The 22,332-nt window shown below is 40.0% G+C and overlaps 1 protein-coding gene across 1 annotated transcript in view; it reads left to right on the top strand.

Moving 5' to 3' along the window:
- The first annotated feature begins 11,132 nt into the window (after positions 1–11,132).
- apoba (apolipoprotein Ba) overlaps positions 11,133–22,332 on the top strand; it is a 67,670-nt gene continuing 56,470 nt past the window's right edge. Inside the window, exons 1-8 of the mRNA XM_043676695.2 lie at positions 11,133–11,275; positions 11,920–11,952; positions 13,133–13,248; positions 14,255–14,400; positions 15,716–15,872; positions 16,426–16,581; positions 16,697–16,818; positions 17,821–17,906. Coding sequence (XP_043532630.2) covers positions 11,218–11,275; positions 11,920–11,952; positions 13,133–13,248; positions 14,255–14,400; positions 15,716–15,872; positions 16,426–16,581; positions 16,697–16,818; positions 17,821–17,906 — 874 coding nt within the window. The 5' untranslated portion in view covers positions 11,133–11,217. The remainder of the gene's footprint in view (positions 11,276–11,919; positions 11,953–13,132; positions 13,249–14,254; positions 14,401–15,715; positions 15,873–16,425; positions 16,582–16,696; positions 16,819–17,820; positions 17,907–22,332) is intronic.

Below are 22,332 nucleotides of genomic sequence, written 5' to 3'. Positions count from 1 at the left end.
GTTGGGAAGCCATATTGTGGTTGTACAGGACATTGGTTAGTCCACTTCTGGAATATTGCATTCACTTCTAGTCTCCCTGCTATAGAAAAGTCGCTGTGAAATTTGAAAGGGTCCAGAAAAGCTTTACAAGGATGTTGCTGGGGTTGGAGGGTTTGATCTACAGGGAGAAGGTGAAAAGACTGGGGGCTATTTTCCCTGGAATGTTGGAGGCTGAACATAGAACATAGAATATTACAGCACAGTACAGGCCCTTCGGCCCTGGATGTTGTGCCGACCGGTCATACCAATCGGAAGCCCATCTAACCTGCACTATTCCATGTATATCCATATGCTTGTCCAATGACAACTTAAATGTACTTAAAGTTGGCGAATCTACTACCGTTGCAGGCAAAGCATTCTATACCCTTACTACTCTCTGAGTAAAGAAACTACCTCTGACATCTGTCCTATATCTATCACCCCTCAATTTAAAGCTATGCCCCCTCGTGCTCACCGTCACCATACTTGGAAAAAGGCTCTCCTTGTCCACCCTATCTAACCCTCTGATTATCTTATATGTCTCTATTAAGTCACCTCTCAACCTTCTTCTCTCTAACGAAAACAGCCTCAAGTCCCTCAGCCTTTCCTCCTAAGACCTCCCCTCCATACCAGGCAACATCCTAGTAAATCTCCTCTGCACCCTTTCCAAAGCTTCCACATCCTTCTTGTAATGCGGTGACCAGAACTGTACACAATACTCCAAGTGCGGCCACACCAGAGTTTTGTACAGCTGTAGCATAACCTCATGGTTCCGAACTCGATCCCTCTATTAATAAAAGCTAAAACACTGTCTGCCTTCTTAACAACCTATCAACCTGGGTGGCAACTTTCAAGGATCTGTGTACCTGGACAGCGAGATCTCTCTGCTCACCTACACTACCAAGAATCTTACCATTAGCCCAGTACTTTGCATTCCGGTTACTCCAACCAAAGTGTATCACCTCACACTTGTCCACATTAAACTTCATTTGCCACCTCTCAGCCCAGCTCTGCAGCTTATCTATGTCTCTCTGTAACATCCAACATCCTTTGTCACTATCCACAACTCCACCGACCTTAGTGTCGTCTGCAAATTTACTAACCCACCCTTCTACGCCCTCATCCAAGTCGTTTATAAAAATGACAAACAGCAGAGGACCCAATACCGACCCTTGCGGTACACCACTGGTAAGTGGACTCCAGGATGAACATTTCCCATCAACCACCACCCTGTCTTCTTTCAGCAAGCCAATTACTGATCTAAACTGCTATATCCCCACAAACCCATTCTTCTGCATTTTGTACAATGGCCTACTGTGGGGAACCTTATCGAATGCCTTGGTGAAATCCATATACATCACATCAACCGATTTACTCTCATCCTCCTGTTTGGTCACCTTCTCAAAGAACTCAATAACGACCTACCGTTCACAAAACCGTGCTGACTATCTCTAATCAGATTATTCTTTTCTAGATGATTATAAATCCTATCTCTTATAACCTTTTCCAACATTTACCAAAAACTGAAGTAAGGCTCACTGGTCTATAATTACCAGGGTTGTCTCTACTCCCCTTCTTGAACAGAGCCACATTTGCTATCCTCCAGTCTTCTGGCACTATTCCTGTAGACAATGGTGATTTAAAGATCACTGCCAAAGGCTCAGCAATCTCCTCCCTGGTTTCCCAGAGGATCCTAGGATAAATCCCATCTGGCCCAGGGGACTTATCTATTTTCACATTCTGCAGGATTTCTAATACCTCCTCCTTGTGAACCTCAATCACACCTTGTCTTGTAGCCTGTATCTCAGTATTCTCCTCGACAACATTGTCGTTTTCTAGAGTGAATACTGTCAAAACATATTCATTAAGTGCCTCCCCTATCTCCTCTGACTCCACACACAACTTCCCACTACTATCCTTGATTGGCCCCAATCTTACTCTCATCATTCTTTTATTCCTTAAATACCTATAGAAAGCCTTAGGGTTTGCCCTGATCCTATCCGGCAACAACTTCTCATGTCTCCTCCTGGCTTTTCTGAGCTCTCTCTTTAGGTCTTTCCTGGCTACCTTGTAACCCTCAAGCGCTCTAACTGAGCCTTCACATCTCATCCTAACATAAGCCTTCTTCTTCCTCTTGACCAGAGATTCCACTTCCTTTGTAAACCACAGCTCCCGCACTCTACAGCTTCCTCCCTGCCTGACAGGTACATACATATCTAGGACACACAGGAGCGTTTCCTTGAATAAGCTCCACATTTCTAACGTGCCCATCCTCTGCAGTTTCCTTCCCCATCCTATGCTTCCTAAATCTTGCCTAATCGAATCGTAATTGCCTTTCCCCCAGCTTTAACTCTTGCCCAGTGGTATAAACCTATCTCTTTCTATCAATAAAGTAAACATAACAGAATTGTGATTGCTATCACCAAAGTGCTCACCTACTTCCAAGTCAAAACCTGGCCGGGCACATTACCCAGTACCAACTCTAATGTGGCTTCGCCCCTTGTTAGCCTCTCTACATACTGTGTCAGGAAGCCCTCCTGCACACACTGGACAAAAACTGACCCATCTATAGTACTCGTACTATAGTGCTCCCAGTCAATATTTGGAAAGTTGAAGTCCCCCATGACAACTACCCTGTCTCTCTCACCCCTATCGAAAATCATCTTTGCTATCCTTTCCTCTACATCTCTGGAACTATTTGGAGGCCTATAGAAAGCTCCCAACAGGGTGACCTCTACTTTCCTGTTTCTAACCTCAGCCCATACTACCTAAGTTGACGAGTCCCCAAACATCCTTTCTGCCACTGTAATACTGTCCTTGACCAACAATGCCACACCCCCCCCCTCCTTTTACCATCTTCTCTGTTCTTACTGAAATATCTAAATCCTGGAACCTGCAACAACCATTCCTGCCCCTACTCTATCCATGTCTCTGAAATGGCCACGACATCGAAGTCCCAGGTACCAACCAATGCTGCAAGTTCACCCACCTTATTGGATGCTCCTGGCGTTGAAGTAGACACACTTCAAATCAATTTCTTGCTTGCCGGTGCCATCTTGCATCCCTGAAACTTGATTTCGGACCTCCCTACTCTCAACCTTTTCTATACTCGAACTACAATTTTGGTTCCCATCCCCGTGCTGGATTAGTTTAAATCCACCCAAATAGCCTTAGCGAATCTCCTCCCCCCCCGCCAAGGATATTGGTAACCCTCTAGTTCAGATGAAGACCATCCTGCTTGTAGAGGTCCCACCTATCCCAGAAAGAACCCCAATTATCCAAGAATCCAAAACCCTCCCTCCTGCACCATCCCTGTAGGCATGTGTTCAATCCTCTCTCTCCCTATTGCTTGCCTCACTAGCATGTGGCATGGGCAACAAATCAGAGACAACAACTCTGTTCATCGTAGCTCTAAGCTTCCATCCTAGCTCCCTGAATTTCTGCCTTAAATCCCCATCTCTCTTCCTACCTATGTCATTGGTGCCTATGTGGGCCATGACTTGGGGCTGCTCCCCCTCCCCCTTAAGGATCCCAAAAACATGATCAGAGACATGACGAACCCTGGCACCTGGGAGGCAACACACCAACCGTGAGTCTCTCTCGTCTCCACCGAACCTCCTCTCTGTCCCCCTAACTATGGAGTCCCCAATGACTACTGCTCTGCTCCTCTTCCCCCTTCCCTTCTGAGCAGCAGGGACAGACTCTGTGCCAGAGCCCTGTGCCCCACTGTTTTCCCCTGGTAAGTCGTCCCCTCCAATAGTATCCAAAACGGTATACTTATTGTTGAGGGGAATGGCCACAGGGGATCCCTGCACTGCCTGCCGGTTCCCTTTCCGTCACCTGACTGTAACCCATCTACCTTTTTCTTGTACCCAGGAGTGACTACCTCCCTGTACCTCCTCTCAATAACTCCCTCTGCCTCCCGAATTATCCGAAGTTCATCCAGCTCCAGCTCCAGTTCCCTAATGTGGTTTTCGAGGAGCTGGAGTTGGGTGCACTTCCCGCAGATGTAGTCAGCAGGACACTAATGGTGACCCTTACCTCCCACATTCTGTAGGAGGAACATTCAAATGCCCTAACCTCCATTCCAACTAGACCTTTATAAAATTCATCCAGGGTCATAACTGTGCTTCAGGTAATCTGATAGAGGCTTGTAAAATCATGAGGGACATGGATAGGGTGAATAGCCACTGTCTTTTTCCCAGGGGCAGGGGAGTCCAAAACTAGATGGCATAGGATGAGAGACGAAAAATTTAAAAGGGACCTAAGGACCCTATGACACAAAGGATGATGCATGCATGGAATGAACTGCCAGACGAAGTGATAAAGGCATCTGGATGGGTTTATGAATACAAAGGGCTTGTAGAGATATGGTCCAAATGCTGGCAAATGGGACTAGATCAATTTAGGACATCTGATCGGCATGGACATGTTGGACCGAAGGGCCTATTTTGTGCTGTACATCTCTAACTTATGAGGATAATATCTAGAATGACAGATCATTTTATTAAGTAGTTTCTGGAATAAAAACCAGTATCGTTAGCAGTGGCCATGAAACAACTAGATCTTTATAAAATCCAACCAGGCTCATAACTGTGCTTCAGGGAATGAAATATTTTATCTGAAAGGTCACTCTTTAACGAAACTGCCTCAAAAACCTAAGAATTGAATCTCTCCATTGGCGTAAGGGTTGGAAATGAGAGGATGCCAATTTAAGGTGAACTGAAAAATAATCACAAGCATGCCGAGGAAAACATTTTTTTTAGTGAGTGGATTGAAATACATCTCCTGCAAACATGGTGAAGGCAGACAAAGAGGAATTGGATCAGCACAAGAAAAGAAAATAACAGAATGTAGGATGACAGGAATGAGATACAGAAATGAAACTTGCTAAGTTGCTCTTGAGGATTTTGGAAAAATGTTACTGGGAAGCTTTCTGCTGGCAAAATAAAACTTAGGAATTATGTTATTTGAATCTTAAAGGTGGGGTAAGATCTTTTACGTACATTTGTATGTGATGTGTGCTTGTTGTAAGGCCATCTTGCCAGAATTAAGTTCTCCTTATTAACTAAGTTATCTGCAAATGAGTAATACGTGTCTTCAGATTCCTGACTACAAAATGGTTGCAGAAGGTGAGACAGCGCCAAAGTAAAACCCTTCCGAGTTTGGCTCTTGCTCTCTCTACAATCATTCTGGACATATGCTCTTCAGAAATGCAAGTTCCCTATATGGTTCAAAATCAGAAAACCATCTCCACACTCAGCAGAAACCTTTGGAGCTGCCAACCCCTCTACTTCCACAAGATCAATTACAGATTTCAAGATGGGGACAGAAAGCATGGTTGGAATATTAAGCTAATACTTTGCATCTGTCTTTGCCAGGTAGGAAAATACAAGCCAGGTTTTGGAAAAATAGAAGAAAATTGAATTACTCAAAGGTTAGAAATTGATCAAAACAAGATATTGGATAAATTGTGGGTAATTAAAGCTGACAAAGTACTGAATTATATTTATCCAAGGATACTGAAGAAAGTGAAGTGAAAACTGCAGAGGCACCTTTTTCTTTAACGTTCTTGTGACTCAGGGATGATGCTAGAAGAATGAAGAACATCAAGTTGTCATTCAAAAACAGCATCAGATAAGCTCAGTGATTACAAAGTAGTTAAACATTGTTGTTCAGGCAACTTCTAGAAACAATAATTCCTAAATAATTAACAGTCAGATGGACAAGTATGAGTTAATGCCCAAGGCGACCTAGCATGGATTTCTTAAGAGAAAACCATGTTTAACTAACAATCTGAGATTTCTTGCTGAGCTAACAACAATTGGGGAAATGCTGTTGGATCTCAGAAGGCATTTGACGCAGTCACACAACAGACTGGTGAGCAGAATTAAAATACATACTTTAAAGGGGGCAGTAGCAATATGGATCCAAAACTGTTTGAGTGAAAGGAAAAAGAGTTTTGGTTAATGGACATTTTTCAGAATGGAAAAAAAGTAGGTAGTGGAGTTCCTGAGGAATCAAACCCTTGCTGTTCCTGCTATATATTTAAGATTAGAACTTAAGGTGCTGGTCAAGTTGAAAAGTTAGCTAAGAATTCCTACAGTATGCAAAATGTTATTAATGGAATCATGGAGTACAAGAACATATATAAGACACCAACCAAAAATCCATGGAACTGCGAATGGTGAAAATCAGAAACAGAAACAGAAATTGCTGGCTCAATCTCGGCAGGTCTGACAGCATCTAAAAAAAGAAAGGTAAGTTAACATTTTGGATTCAGTTACCCTTTGGGCCTTTGTTATATAAGGCATCAGTTTGTTCTTAGATTAGATTACTTACAATGTGGAAACAGGCGCTTCGGCCCAACAAGCCCACACCGACCCGCCGAAGCGCAACCCACCCAAACTCCTACATTTACCCCTTACCTAACACTAGGGGCAATTTAGAATGGCCAATTCACCTGACCTGCACATCTTTGGACTGTGGGAGGAAACCGGAGCACCCGGAGGAAACCCACGCAGACACGGGAAGAACGTGCAAACTCCACACAGTCAGTCGCCTGAGGCGGGAACTTGGTTGGAGTATTCGGCCTGTGTGCTGAACCTTAGGAAGGATGGGAACAGAGTGCAGAAGAGATTTCTGAAAGTAGTTCTGAGAATGAAAAACTTCAATGATAAAGATAAAAGTTGAAAGAGGTTTCATTTAAAAAGAGAAGGTTCAGAGGAAAAGTGACTGAAGTATTCAAAATCATGAGATGTCTGGCATGCTCAAATAAGGAGAAAATCTTTCTGCTTCTGAATGGATTGAGAATGAAAGGGTTCAGGCTTAAATAAATAGTAAAAAAATGTGAAAGTGTCATGTGTAAAAATGTTTTCACGCTATGACTGGTTAGGAATTCACTGTCTGAATGTGTGGTAGAAACAGATTCAATCAAGACATTCAAAAGGGATTCAGATGGTTAATGGAAAAGGAAAATGTGCATAATTACAGGGAGAAGGCAGGAGAATGGCACTAGGCAAGATGGTCATTTGGAGAACTACTGCAGAAATGTCTTCAACCCTGGCACTCTTCAAGAATGGACCGGAGGTGGCATATGTCTAGATTAGAGTGGTGCTGAAAAAGCACAGCCTGTCAGGCAGCATCCGAGGAGCATATCCCAATCTCAATCGCATTAGGGAGGTGACAAATCCCCTGTTCAGAAGGGCAAACTATTTAATCAAATACAATTAAAAAGATGTAAAAGGGACTTAAGGAGCAACTTTTTCATGCAGATGGTGGTGCAAGTATGCAATGATCTGCCAGAGGAAGTCATGGAGACTGGTACAATTGCAACATTTAAAAGCCATGATGTCGAGGTGCCAGTATTGGACTGAGGTGGACAAAGTTAAAAATCGCACAACACCAGGTTATCGTCCAATAGGTTTACTTGAAGGTACAAGTTTTCAGAGTGCTGCTCCTTCATCAGGTAGCTGCCACTAGCTACCTGACAAAGGAGTAGGGCTCTGAAAGCTTGTACTTACAAATAAACCTGTTGGACTATAACCTGGTGTTGTGTGATTTTTAATATTTAAAAGACATCTGGTTGAGTATATGAATAAGAAGGGTTTAAGAGGGATATGGGCCAAATGCTAGCAAATTGGACCAGGTTAATTTAGGATATCCGGTTGGCATGGATAGTTGTACAAAAGAGTCTGTTTCATTGCTGTACAACTCTATGACTTTATAACTGTGAGAACCAGATTGATAGAGTTATGTGATTTGCTGCTAACACTGGATTTCTATAAGTCCAAGGAAAATTGGTGTAAACAGGTGACACCAAGAGATCTTTTAGATCAGAAAGAAGCATTCATTTACCAAAAGAGGTTTCAACTCTCTGAATGCACAGCTAGTCTATACGATCTCTGGAAATAAATTGATCATCTGTGTTTGCTCTTCTGAAGGAGCCATCATAAATCTCACATCTTCACCCATTCACAAGTGCCACAAGTATTTGTTGTTACCTCATCACCTCACTCCACATGAACAAATATTAAAACAAATCCTAGGCTATTAATGAAAGGATGAAAAGCGAAAACAAGGAACTATGGATCAGTTAGACTGACATCAGCCATCAGTAAAAGGTTATAACTCATTGTTAAGGAAGTGCTAACAATGCACTTAGAAAATTGTAATATGATCATGAAGAGTCAACATAGAGTCATAGCGATGTACAGCATGGAAACAGACCCTTCGGTCCAACCCATCCATGCTGACCAGATATCCCAACTCAATCTAGTCCCACCTGCCAGCACCTGGCTCATATGTCTCCAAACCCTTCCTATTCATATACCCATCCAAATGCCTCTTGGCTACAAGAAGGAAATTGTATCTTATATCTTATTGTAACTTCAAATAATTAAAGTTTTTTAAGAATGTCATTGTTGGGGTAGATTAGGGGTGGCATGTATATGTAATATTCTTGGATTTTCAAAAGGCATTTGAAAAGGTTAAGTGAATATTTAGTTTTAATGTTCTATTAAAAATATAAAGCTAAGAGTATATTTTAAAAATCCGAAAAGGAAATTAATGTTTGGCTAAATAACAGAAAAAGAAAATTAGGACTAAGTATTGGACATGATACACATAGATTTATATTTTTGGTTCGGTGTAATATTCGTTCAGCTTTTATACAAAAGTACTGTATTTGTATTTTTCTCTTGTTAATTCAGAATTTACCAGCACTGAAATGTTGTATGAATAGACTTATTCATGTTACACAAATCAATCATTACAATAGGATCATTCAGGTCATAGATAGCACAGCAGGTCAGGCAGCATCTGAGGAGCAAGAAAATCGATGTTTCGGGCAAAAGCTCAGGTTTCTCAGTACAATGCCATCTTGCTTCCCACAAATTAATCTGGTGAACATTCATTGAACTTTTTCTACAGCGACCAAATCTTTCCTTAGATAAGGAGACCAAAACTGTACATAATACTACAGTTTGATCTCATCAGAAGTCAGTACAATTGCAACAAGGTGTGTTTACTACTATAGACAAATCCCCCTGTGATGAAGACAAAACACATTTGCCTTCCTTATTGATAGCTAATAGGGCTATGGCATCTTTACCTTGACATTAAACCTTCTAGGAGCAACTCAAAGGCAATATCTGATGTCAGTACTGGCCAATCAGTCCAGGTTTCCCACTGATACATCACAGTTAAGCCATCAGCAAGGGCTATTCCACAGACCATTCAAGCACACTGCATTGTACAGGTATATTGGCTCCCAGAAACTGGGCTATAATTGTAGCCCTCAATGGTGGCCAACCTTTCAGAGTTTGCTATTATTGGGATGACAAAGTAGGCACTGATGGGTTTTTAGGTGCGGTAAGTGACTTTCAGCATGTGGATGAGAAATGGGGGCGGCGAGTTGGATGTTGTAAGCATAGATTATTGGCAGATTCTAGAGATAAACTGAGATAATGGGAAGCAAAGCTGTTGCAGATAATTCTTAGACTGGAAAGGAACCAGGAAAGAGCAGTACCAGAGTATTAGGTCACAGAGGCGAAACACTGGAGGAAGACTGAAACATCAGCTCTGTACAAACACATACCACTCCATACAATAAACAATCATTGTGTTCATAAATATTTATGCTGATCTCTAATACTTTCCAGTTACATAATTGTATGTGTTAACTGTAGCTCAATTTGCAGCACTCCCATCACTAATTCAGAAGGCATGGGGTATCATTTCTGCCTCACAATGGGAGTGTAGCTCTGCTGGGGGTGCTCTCTTTCAGCTGAACCATGGAATATTACATTCAGTTCTGGTCTCCCTGCTATCAAAAAGATATTGTGAAACTTGAAAGGGTTCAGAAAGCATTTTGCCAGGGTTGGAGGTTTTGAGCTAATAGGGAGAGGCTGAATAGGCTGGGGCTAGTCTCCTTGGAGTGTTGGAGGCTGAGAGGTGATCTTATGGAGGCGAATAAAATCATGAGGGGCATGGCAAGGGTGAATAGCCAATGCCGTTTCTCCCAGGATAGGAAGTCCAAAACTAGACAGCACAGGTTGAAGGTGGGGAGGAGAAAGATTTAAAAGGGATGTAAGGGGTAACTTTTTCATGCAGAGGGTGTTGCATATATTGAATGAGCTGCCAGAGGAAGTGGTAAAGACTGGTACAATTTCAACATTTAAAAGGCATCTGGATGGAGACATGAATGAGAAGGGTTTAGAGGGATATGGGCCAAATGCTGGCAAATGGGACTAGATTAATTTCGTATATCTGGTCAGCATGGACGGGTTGGAGTCTGCTTCCATGCTGTACATCTCTATGCCTCTATCTCCTTTCTGCCATTCAGGTGGCCACCTGATATCCCACGGTATGACTGTGAAGAAACATCCATCTCTGGCGTGCTGGCCAGTAGTTATCTTCATTCACCATCAGACATAAAAACAAATGATCTAGTTATTATCACAATGTGCATTATTGGAGATTGCTACGTATAAATTGGATGCCCCTTTCACAATATTACAAAGAGTAACTGCACTCCACAAGTATTTTGGCTGACGTGTTTTGGTACCTCCTGAGATCCAGAAAGACACATGTAAGGGCATATCCCTTTTTTTCTCCCTTTTAACTGTGTGGAATCACGCAGTAGAAAATAATTTCATCAAACCTTGGCAAGTCAGGATTTGCTGCTAAAATGATTTCAAAAAGTGCTCTGAGAACATGTAGCTCCACCCAACCCTTCTGCAAACTCCGCCCATGTTCATTAGAATATGTTCACAGACCCCATCATATTTGAAGTGAAAATTATCTTGCTGAACCGCTTACATTTCGACCTTAAGTTTAGCGATGTCATCTTTGCCCGTCTGTGTGAATCCAGTTCGAACTAACTTACAGTTTGAGTGGATCATTTATGTCACGTTACCTGTCTATTAGCAATGGTGCTGAGTTCTTCCTGAAATTGTGGTTTAAATATACTTAGAAAAGGTTGAGCAAGGACAGAAGTTCTGAAGTTAGTATGAAAGAAAGTTTAGCTCCCTTTGTCCCAACTGCCTCAAAAAAAAACCTAGGGTAACCTTTGGACTCTCTGATACCTTTTGTAACTGCAGTGAACTTCATAAACAGATTGGCTCAGCTGCAGAGACTATATAAATACTGCGCCAGGAACAGTCACTTCAGCAGGGGGAGATTATCCATCAGCTCAACATGAGCTTCATCATGAAGCTCTGTTTTCTGCTGCTGTTCGGGTGTGTGGTTTTAACACGTAAGTTTTCATTAACATTTATTCTCGCACATTATGAGCCATTAAATGTGCTGCAAAATGTAACGTATTCAGTACCATGTTTTACTTGGGATGTTTTATTTGCAATTATGAATTCATCGTTCATTTAAATTGTAACCTACATTAATGTCTTTAGTGAGTTATATGCAATACCATCATCTTTCGAATATAAAGAATTAAAATGAGTTTCCAAATTAATTGAACGAAAGTAATCTTTTTAATAAATACAAAACCTTTACCTACAATCCAGAGGCTAAAATGTTAAATTAAAAAATGCTTGATTTTGAAAACAATATTCAATTCTATCCAACTTTTTAGCTCCCAAATTGTTCGAACCATATTGAAAACGAGGTTACCTTATTTCTACCCCTGAACTTCATAAATATTTGTCTGATTTTTGGAACGGCGTGAGACAGAAACTGCAGTAGTTTCATGTTGTTTGATTAACGCGATTTAATTAATGGAGTAACAGAAGAAAACGAATCTCAATTTGCTGAAAATGTTTGCATCAAGAATTGCAGTAGAGATTTTTGGTAGTTTTTGGAATACTACATCTATAAGTCTATAATTTATATACATATATACATTTATAAATCCCCATCCATAAATATTTCTTCACTTTTCAGAAGGAAAATCTGAAGACAGAAGAACGTGTTCAAGTAAGTAGCATTGTGTTAACCGTACTAGTCTCAATTGTTCAGTGTCTGAGAGCACTTTCTACACAGCAGAGTAGATCAAAAATACGTCGTTATTAATGCAGACAACGAAATTTCCTGAATTACATCGAACTAAATACTGAACATTTTGAGACACAAATCTGCTCTGAGAGTTATGGGAGCAGTTCTGTAATTTGGAGCTGGGGATTTGGAACACATTCCCATACCACACACGCAAAAAAAGTGGGGATACACAGCCTCCCTAACTCCTGGTGGCTGCCAGCCTTAAAGATGTATAAGACGAATGCATTTCTGTCAAGAATTTTGTTGTGCAAGTATGGCATTCCCTGTTAAACAGCTGAAAGACCACTCTGCTCTGGGTTGGTGGAACAGCACCATCCGTTGGGCAACCGGAATGGTGCACCTTCCAAGGAAATACTGAGAAGACACTGCAGTCTGTCAATTCGTATCTGGATCCGATTGATGGTCAACCTCGTGATGCAAACATTAGGCCCCTAAGATAAAGGAGCAGCGTAAGACCATTCAGCTCATCGAGTCTGCTCCATCATTCGATCATGGCTGAAATGTTTCTAATCATCGTGCTTTCTCCCTTGATCCCTTTACTTTGGACTCCCTAAAGTGCACAAAGAGACCATTTGTCCCATCAAGTCTGCACCGACCCTCCGAAGAGCATTGCATCCAACCCCCTACCCTATTCCTGTATTTGATTTGATTTATTTGCTTATTGTACCTAAGTACAATGAAAAGTTTTGTTTTGTGAGCAGTGCAGGCAGATCATAGCAAACAAGGAGCAACACGTACAAGGTTATGTTGTACATGCCGTGCACAAAGCAAGATTAACATTATAATACTGTATTTTACTTAACCCACCTAGCCTCCACATCCTTAGACACTGTGGAAAGTTTAGTGAGGCCCATCCAGCGAACCTGCACATCTTTAGACTGTGGGAGGAAACCCACACAATCACAGGGATAATGTACAAACTCCACAGACAGTCACCTGAGGATGGGATTGAACCAGGGTCCCTGCAAATGTAAGGCAGCAGTGCTAACCACTGAGCCATCTTGTCACCCCAAACGCCAGTCACTCACAGCCAGGCCTTCTACTAAACAAATTATCTGACTTAATAATTACAACGTGTATTTATTTTACCCAATTACAGAGCAGAAAACCCGCTTCAAAAATCTTAAGACGTATTTTTACAACTATGAAGCTGAGACCTCCAATGGAATAGTTGGGACTGAATACTCACGCTCTGGTGTCCGAATATCTTGCAAAGTAAGTTAAAGGTTGCTTTCAATATACAAGAACTCAATACTTCAACCCTGATTTCCCCGAGAGATATCTGAATGGCTCACAAATCACTATACACATTTTCAAATGTCTAGCAGACTGTAAGGATTACAGGGATCAATTAGCATAGTATATGTCTCACCAATTTAATTTGGGGTGACTTCAACATTCTTAAGTTGTTCAGATGGATCTAGCACATTGATATGCGTCACCCTGAATGCAAAAAGTATCCTCGATTTTTCAAATGGATTTAAAGTAATGTATTTTACAAGTTTCTGATTATCAGCCAGTAAATGAAGTAAGTTTGTAAATGTTGATTCCTTAAAACTTACATAATAAAGTTAAAAATCACACAACACCAGATATTAGTCCAACGGGTTTATTTAGAAACACTAGTTTCTGAGGCACTGCTTCTTCATCAGGTGGTTGTGAATTCTGCTGCATGACCACCTGACGAAGAAGCAGTGCTTCGAAAGCTAGTGCTTCCAAATAAACTTGTTGGACTGTAACCTAGTGTTGTGTGATGTTTAACTTTGTTCATCCCAGGCCAACACCGGCACCTCCAAATCACAACAAAGTTACTGTTATAGTTATTGTTTTAAAAATATTTTTACACAAGTTAGATAACGAACTTCTACATTGTATTTCTTAACTTCTTGGCTATTTTAGTTGCTTATTCTGTCAATGTCAGAGCTCATAAACTCCCACTAAAATAACATTTTGAAATCCTGAAGTCAAATTGATACCTTTTTTCTTTGTGTTTATTTACGTATTTTAGGATTGTACAACCTATCATTTCCTCACTCCCTGACTGCACATGATAAAATAATAGGAAAATACTATTTAAATACATTTTAAAAAGTAAAAATCAATATAGAATCATTTTTTAAGGTGGCAAGTGAGTCTCTAGTTTCTGTATTCGATTAGGAAAATAAACTGCAATTGAAAAGAAAGTTACAACAATGTGTTTAACTTGGTTGCTTTCCCACAGGTGGAACTTGAGGTTCCTCAGTACTGTGCTTACACCTTGCGGGTAAATGCATGCAACCTGAGGGAAGTGCAAAGCATCAGTCCTGATGGCAAACCTGTCTTTGAGCTTTCCAGGAACTCTGAAGAGTTTCAGCAAGCAATGTCCAAGTAAGGAACGTTGATATATATATGAATCTTAAAATGCTAATTTTTGTGGCACTCCTCCTGACGTCTGCTATTGTGTTAAAACAATCCCAGAAACCCTAGTAAAGTGGAGTAAACAGCATTCTGGGAACAGGGCTTAGGTGGGGTTGAGGTTAGGGGGATTTCAGAATACAGCCCCTGAAATCGTGCCAGGCACACCCACAAGAGAAAGCTAAAAACTGCAGTACACTGCAGACCTACGGGTTTATTTGAATGCGCTAGCTTTCGAAGTGCTGCTTCTCCATCAGGTGCTAGTGAGAGTGGAAGACTTCAAACTCAGAATTTATAAGGAAAAGGTCTTTCACTCTCACTAACACCTGATGAAAGAGCAGTGCTCTGAAAGCTAATGTTTTCAAATAAACCTGATGGACTATAACCCAGTTTATTTGATTTTTGACTTGTTCACTCCAGTCCATCACCAGCATCTCCACAACAAGAGAATGTTTGTCACACAATTTGTAAGATCGCGTGAAATAAATGATTGCTTGTGATACAGGCAACTGTATACTTAATTTACTCATAAGACATCCCTCTTCTCTAATTTTAGCTGTTTAAAATAAATTAGATTTTGTAGAATGAGGTGTCCCTGCATAAGCTATTTTCTTTGTATATTACTCCCTGTGGGTGTCACTTATCTTACAAAATAATTTGATGAATAGGACTGCATTAGTAGAAGGCATTTTCTCATCAATTAATTATAATCTGTTAATATGTGGGGTTCATAGCTGCTGAAAAACTGCAGCAAAAAGGATCAGAATAAGCCGGGCTCCTACTCAACTTTGCAATGTCTAATTTCAAAGCAGAAGTTGTAAATAGGTATTAAACTCTCAGTCCTATATGTAAGAATCTAATGCTTGCTTTTGTAGTTGTCCAGCCCAATTTCAGATATATATTTTTTAGCATCCATTGGTACTTATGTTTATATGCATTGTGGCATTTTGCTCCTCAAAGTTAATTGTAGATCTGCACAGTTTTCACATTAAGTAGTCACAGCCTCACTTTACTCTAAGCCATTTATACTGAGACTTCCCCAAAGGAACTTTAAAATCCTACAATAGCGTGAGATACCATTGAATGCTTAAATAATTTTTCTGGATATATAGAACCATAAAATGGTTCAAATAATTCTCCTTATCAGTAATAATTTTGACATGGGGGAAATGATGATGAAATAGAAATGAAAAATAAATTAAACAGCCCACATTTGATGAGCTAACATTAACACCATTATGGTTGAAGTGATTTGCTTGAAAGTTCTGTAAGATATTTTCTTCCATAGGTATGAGCTGAAATTCACAACAGTACATGGGCATATGGATGTCAACCTCTACCCAAATAAAAGTGAACCAACCAACATTCTCAACATCAAGAGAGGAATCATTTCTACTCTTCTGGTGCCAGTGGAATCTGATGAAGATGTACAGACATTTAACACAGTAAGTTTTCTTTTTCTAATTAATTTTCACAGCCCAAATGGATTTAATATAAATTCTAAATAGATGCTTAGCTTTTAATAGTCATTTCTGCAGCAGTTTTTGCAATAAAATTATTTGGCCAAATCTGCAATATTAAGCACAGCAAATCTACAACTTGTTCCATCTGGGACTGAAACTGGCCAATTTTGGCATTTAAATTTAAGGAAACAAAATATTTTTCGATGAATTGATTCCTTGAAAATGTTCAAAATTAAATCAGTTTTTAAAACTCCTTTGAAGATAATCTCTCCAGCTTGGAAATTAGTAGATCAGATCATTTCCAAAACAGTTCTGTCAAACTAGTGAGAAAAAGCTTTCAATCAAAAGCTTTGATTAGTTTTGTTAACTTTCTGTAAAGTTAAAGGAAGACTCAGAGTTATAGAAAAAGAATGCTTGGAACACTGCTGACTTATTTGGGAGTGTTCGGCATTTGCATTTTCATTGGTTTTGACATAATTAAAAATAAACACATATTTATTAAAAATGTACATTTATATTTTGTTTTGTGACTCAGCCTACTGTTTATGGAAATTGCACAAGTGAAGTCACAGTGAACAGCAGAGCAGGGAGTGTTGCTACTCATATTACAACTGGAAGAGATCTTACTGCTTGTAATAGATTCACACCAATTGCAGAGCACAGGAGTCCTTTGGCACTGATTACAGGGCTGGTAAGAAAACAAAAGTACTTACAATACGAACATTACCATATCTTTTTGTTCCAATATAAGAAATTTAAGTTTAATTATTTGCCAATTCCTCTTTATCCTTTTATCCCTTACACAGCATGTACCTGTGGTGAACTTGTTGAGCAGTTATCAATCTTGCAGCTATTCGCTTGATACGAAGAAGCATATAAAAGAAGCTACCTGCAACGAAAAGCATATGTTATCGCCTCTAACACAGGAGTAAGTTGTTTCACTTAAATAACACTAGCGTTTCTTCACAGGTCAATACATTCACTGATGGCAATTTAAGATAAATAAACCATTTGTGTTTTAGCTGTTATAATGTTCTTTAGTTTGTTTTTGGTTTATCATTGTTCCTTATATGAATCCTCTGCATTAATCTATACCTTACATTTTTTTTGTTTTGCATGTTGATTCATTGCTCAACCATTCAATTGGTTCAGTAAAAGCTAGTTTTTCACCAATCCAACTGGTTTAATGTTTCTACTGAGAAAAGCAGTTAGATGTCGTCTTAAAGTTTAAAGTTTTTTCAGCTGTTGTGACAATTACTTATGTACATCTTCACAGCAGTTACTGAGAATTTGTGAGGAGTGGGGAGTGGGGCGTGGGGAGTGGGGCGTGGGGCGTGGGGCATGGGGAGTGGGGAGTGGGGAGTTGAATTGGCAGGTTTCTCCTTCCAAGTGGAAGTGATCACACAGAAAAATCTCTCCCTTGTTTCTTTTGAATTCCTGAAATTAAGGCCAATGTTATCACTGTTGTTGCTTTAATTTTTAATAGCAGGGCTTGAAGCAAATTACACCAGTTCTTGACCACTACAGAGTGCCAGTTACATTTTGGTATTGCCACCAACCTATTGGTTAATATATTTCAAAAAGCCCCAGCTCTGTCGAAGAGTTATCTAGACTTGAAACATTAACTTGCCCTCTCTCTCAATGGATGCTGCCTGACCTGCTGTGATTTCTAGCATTTTTTGTTTTCAAACATAATACCTTTCTTTCAGAAGGTTCACAGAGTAATATAAAACATTTTTAGGAACTAAAATCAAAATAAGGAGGCAATCCTCATGTCCAATAGCATGTTAAATTTTTGCTTAATTTTCAATTTAATATTTGCACCTAAGATACTTTATGATGACAGAAGCTTGAAGCTGCCTTTTATCAATAGAACTATTGAAAAGTGCTTGATGTATATCTGATTAAAGATGTATTTTTCTCTTGTTAGAGAACAGTACGGAGCTGTGTCATACGTAAAGCAAACACTTAAACTAGAAAATTTAGTGGCAACTAATAACAGACACTTTACTAAAGGTGAGATTTACCTGACAGTTTCCTCGATTTTGTTTACAGTTTGTTTTGTTTAAATTTCTTCTCTCCTGATTTACAGCTTGAACTTGTTTCTCGTGGTAATGAGAAAGAAATCAATCTCTAGCTTTATACTTTTCTTTTAAAGTCCAGAAAATACTGTCCGATTGCAAGGTTAGCATATTTGGAATATGCTTAAACTTACCTTTTTTATATAATGAAAGAAACGACAGGAGTAATTTTCTTTGTTTACTTTCCCAGCCCAATGAAAATTAATATTGGAAAATTTGATGAGTTCTCTCCATAACTTTAATGAATGGAAGATCATGTAGCATAGCACTCAATATTCAGGACATAAGATCATAGGAGCAGTTTTAGGTCATTCAGCCCATCGAGCACCATTCAACCACATCTGATATGTTTCATACGAAAGTAAGATTTTTAATAGAGTGCAGACTGTACCATTCATGGTAAGATTAGATGGAAGCTATTCTCATTTCTCTTTTATCTCAGTTCCTGGCCTACATGAGGTGGTACTAGGGTGAAAATCACAAGAAACTGCTAATATCCTCCTGTAATCCTAATGGTTATGCTTTTTCAGTTGAGCCTTAGTTTTAGTGGTCAGCAGTCCAGGAAATGGATGGCAATTTCATTATTGTTTTCAAAAAGGAATGTTGAAGGGTTCAACACCATTTTTAGCTCAACAGCGTGTTGCATGGGGAGTTGCCAATATGCCTGGTGGGGAACATTAAAGTTACATGGGTGTTGATAGGTGATCGGACAAATCTGTAGTAGGTGGATTTTAATAAGCAAGTGTGTGACCCACAAAGGAGGGAACATGGCATTTTGTATAGAAGACACAAAGTTAAATACAGTAGATGTCCAATAAGATCTGGGTTTTCAGGTTCCTAGCTCTTTAAAATGCCACAAACAGACACAGAAAATAGTCAAGCAGGTGAATGGAATGCTGAGTTTCATATATAAAGGGCTGGAATTGAGATGCAAATGTTATGCTTCAGTTATACCAAACCCTAGTTAGACCCTACTTACTGTACTTTGGGCACCCCACCTTAAGAAGGATGTTTTAGCCCTGGAGGGAGTGCATCACAGGTTTACCGGGCTGATATCTGGACTTCAGGAGTTAAGTTGTGACAAACGATTTGACAAATTAAGCCTTTATTCTCTAAAATTTAGAAGGTTATGGGCTGACCTAATAGAGGTCTTCAGGATATTAACGGGAAAAGACAGGGTAGATAAAGGTAAACTATTTCCACTGGCGGATGATTCTAGAACCAGGGGCATAGTCTAAGAATTAGGACCAGGCCATTCAGGAGAGATGTTAGAAAGAACTTCTATACACAAAGAGTCAAAGACTGAAGGTTTGGAATCCTCTTCATCAAATGCTGATTGATTCTAATTAACTTGTTAAATTTAAATCTGAGATAGACATTTTTGTATTAAGCAAGGGTATCAAGGATGTGGTCCCAAGACAGGCAGATGCAGTAAGGTCACAGATCAGCCATTATCTTATTGAATAGTGGAACAGGCTCAAGGGGTTAAATGGCCTACTCTCATTCTTATGAAAAAAAGAACAGGTGAACTTAGGCCTTGGAGTGCAGGTTCATAGTTTCTTGAAAGTAGAGTCGCAGGTAGATAGGATAGTGAATAAGGCATTTGGTATGCTTCCCTTTATTGGTCAGAGTTTGGAGTACAGGAGTTGGGAGGTCATGTTGCATCTGTACAGGACTTTGGTTAGGCCATTTTTGCAATATTGTGTGTAATTCTGGTTTCTTCCTATCGGAAAGATGTTGTGAAACTTGAGAAGGTTTAGAAAAGATTTATAAGGATGTTGCCAGGGTTGGAGGATTTGAGCCATCGGGAGAGGCTGAGCAGGCTGGGGCTGTTTTCCCTGGAGCATCAGAGGCTGAGGGGTGACGTAATAGAGATTTATAAAATCATGAGGGGCATGGATAGGGTAAATAGACAAGGTCTTTTCCCTGGGGTGGGGGAGTCCAGAACCAGAGGGCATAGGTTTAGGGTGAGAGGAGAAAGATTTAAAAGGGACCTAAAAGTAAACGTTTTTGTGCAGAGGGTGGTACATGTATAGAATAAGCTGCCAGAGGAAGTGATGGAGGCTGGTACAATTATAGCATTTAAAAGGCATCTGGATGGGTATATGAAAAGGAAGGGTTTGGCAAATGGGATTAGATTAAGTCAGGGTATCTGGTCAGCATGGAAAAGTTGGAATGAAAGGTCTGTTTTCACACTGTACATCTCTCTAACTCTCTCACCATGTCCTATCTGCGAATAACAGCTGGCCAATATTGGCTGGACCAGAACTGACAAACTGCAGCAACTTTCCCTGTGCATAAGATATAAACAAAACCCAAACACGAAAATCACCGGTGTGCCCTGCTCAACAAAAAAAAACTGTCCCCAACTAGTAGAATTGTTAATGTGAATGAAAATTGCATTAACATTTGTTTTCTGGTTAAGTATCATTTTAATTTTTGCCACCGGTGCTAAGTAGGAAATATCTGATCAATAACCAACAGTCTGAATCATATAGTTAAGATGCAAATAATGTGCCTGGCATTGAACATTAACATCACTGCTAAGATCCAGCACAGTCTTTTGAATGAGCCACTAAGATTAGATTCCCTACATTCTGGAAACAGGCCCTTCAGCCCAGCAAGTCCACACCGACTCTCTGAAGACTAAGCAACCCAGACACATTTCCCTCCTCTATATTTACCTCTGACTAATGCAGCTAACACTGGGCAATTTAACATGGCCAATTCACCTGACTTGCCCATGTTTGGATTATGGGAAGAAACCCACGCAGATATGGGGAGAATGTGCAAACTCCGTACAGACAGACACCTGAGGCTGGGATAACCCAGGACCCTAGCACTGTGCATGTTTTATGTGCCTATGTGGGTCGATATAAAAAAAAAATCAAGAAGCAATGGTATTTCCCTATAGTGCTGGCTGTATTTATCTCTGAGTCAATATCAAAAACAGAGATTATCTGGTCATTATCACTTTGTGTTTGTGGGGTTTTGAAGGACTGCTATGTATCCTGTAACAGTAACTACAACTCTATATTAATTTGCTTTAAATTGCTTAGATATATCCAGTTGTCATGGAAGGTGCGAGAGAAGTGTTTTTTATTCATTAAAATGCATTCCATCCAACCTTCCACTCTGTAATTTCACTTGAAAGCGGACTATGTGATGGAGATCTAATCATTGTTGTCAGATTTATCCCATCATTAGTAAAACCTGGCAGCAAAGAAAAGGAAGCATTCTACGAGAGGACATATCTTTTCCTTCATGTGTTCTGACCATGCAGAAGTGTTTCTCCAGATTCCCTAAAAATGTTTGCCCTCCCCTGACCTGGAATTCTCTTCCTCTAACTCACAAAATGGTCACGGTGTCTCTTCAACACTTCCTTCAAACAACTTGCAATTAGTTGAGACCTCCCCAGAGCTGATAACCTCTCATTTCCAATTATCTAAGTGTTGAGCTGGGTAACAAGGAGTTCAAAGTAAAATAAACTAAGTTGATTAAATACATGAACTTAATTTGTCCAATAAACAAACAAGGTTACATAGAGATGGCAGTAGAGGTGCTGTATGTAACTGAAGCATTTGGGAGTTTGACGAAAGTGTTATGATCCTGGGTAATTGTTTGTGTAATTTGCATCTTGAGGAATGCCCACTCAAAGATTTGTTAGCTGGAATCCAAGTGTCTGAGGCACAGACATTGTATCTTATCAAGGAATGGTGTGAGACATGGGCAGTTTGGCCCAGGAAACAGACATACACTCAGGTTTGATAATGGCTCCAAATGAGACTAAACTACCGCAGATATTGGAAATCTGAAATAAAAGCAAACAGATGCAGCATTGAATTCGAAAGGTTAGCTCAGTGTCTCTCTTTACAGATACGGCCAGTTTCTCCACTCATTCCTTTTTTTTATTGCTAGTATCAGTTTGGTTAATGGTCACAGGCAGGAGGGTGTGACTGTAAGTCACTTTGGATTGTGGAAGCACTTCAACCTTCGTCCTGACACAACAATTTCAATGTTCACACTGTCAGCATGGGTGAGGTTAAAGTCTGAAGGGTGGGTGAGCTAAATAATATGACGCCATGGTGTGGGAAGCCATTCAAGTGCAGAAAGCAGAAAGCAATGATGTAAGATGGTACAGTCAGGGAAATAGATACTATTCATTGCATTTGTGAGCAGGTGTTCCAAAGGTTGTTGTGACTGCCCGGTGATTCTGGGAGCAATCCATTAGGTCGCACCTACCAATAAAACAAAACACAAGGTTCTAAAGGGCCTCTGAAATCAGAGTAGGCTGCACAATTGCCATTGCTGCATTGGTGATTACAAAACCAAATCCTGGGGTCATGACCTGCCATTTAAGA

Source organism: Chiloscyllium plagiosum, unplaced genomic scaffold, assembly GCF_037043375.1.
Source record: "Chiloscyllium plagiosum isolate Xiang-an unplaced genomic scaffold, Cpla_swu_hap1 HiC_scaffold_3, whole genome shotgun sequence".
Taxonomy (NCBI): Eukaryota; Metazoa; Chordata; class Chondrichthyes; order Orectolobiformes; family Hemiscylliidae; genus Chiloscyllium; species Chiloscyllium plagiosum.
The sequence above is the reverse complement of the archived record's forward strand: the minus strand, read 5'-3'. Positions and strand labels throughout refer to the sequence as shown.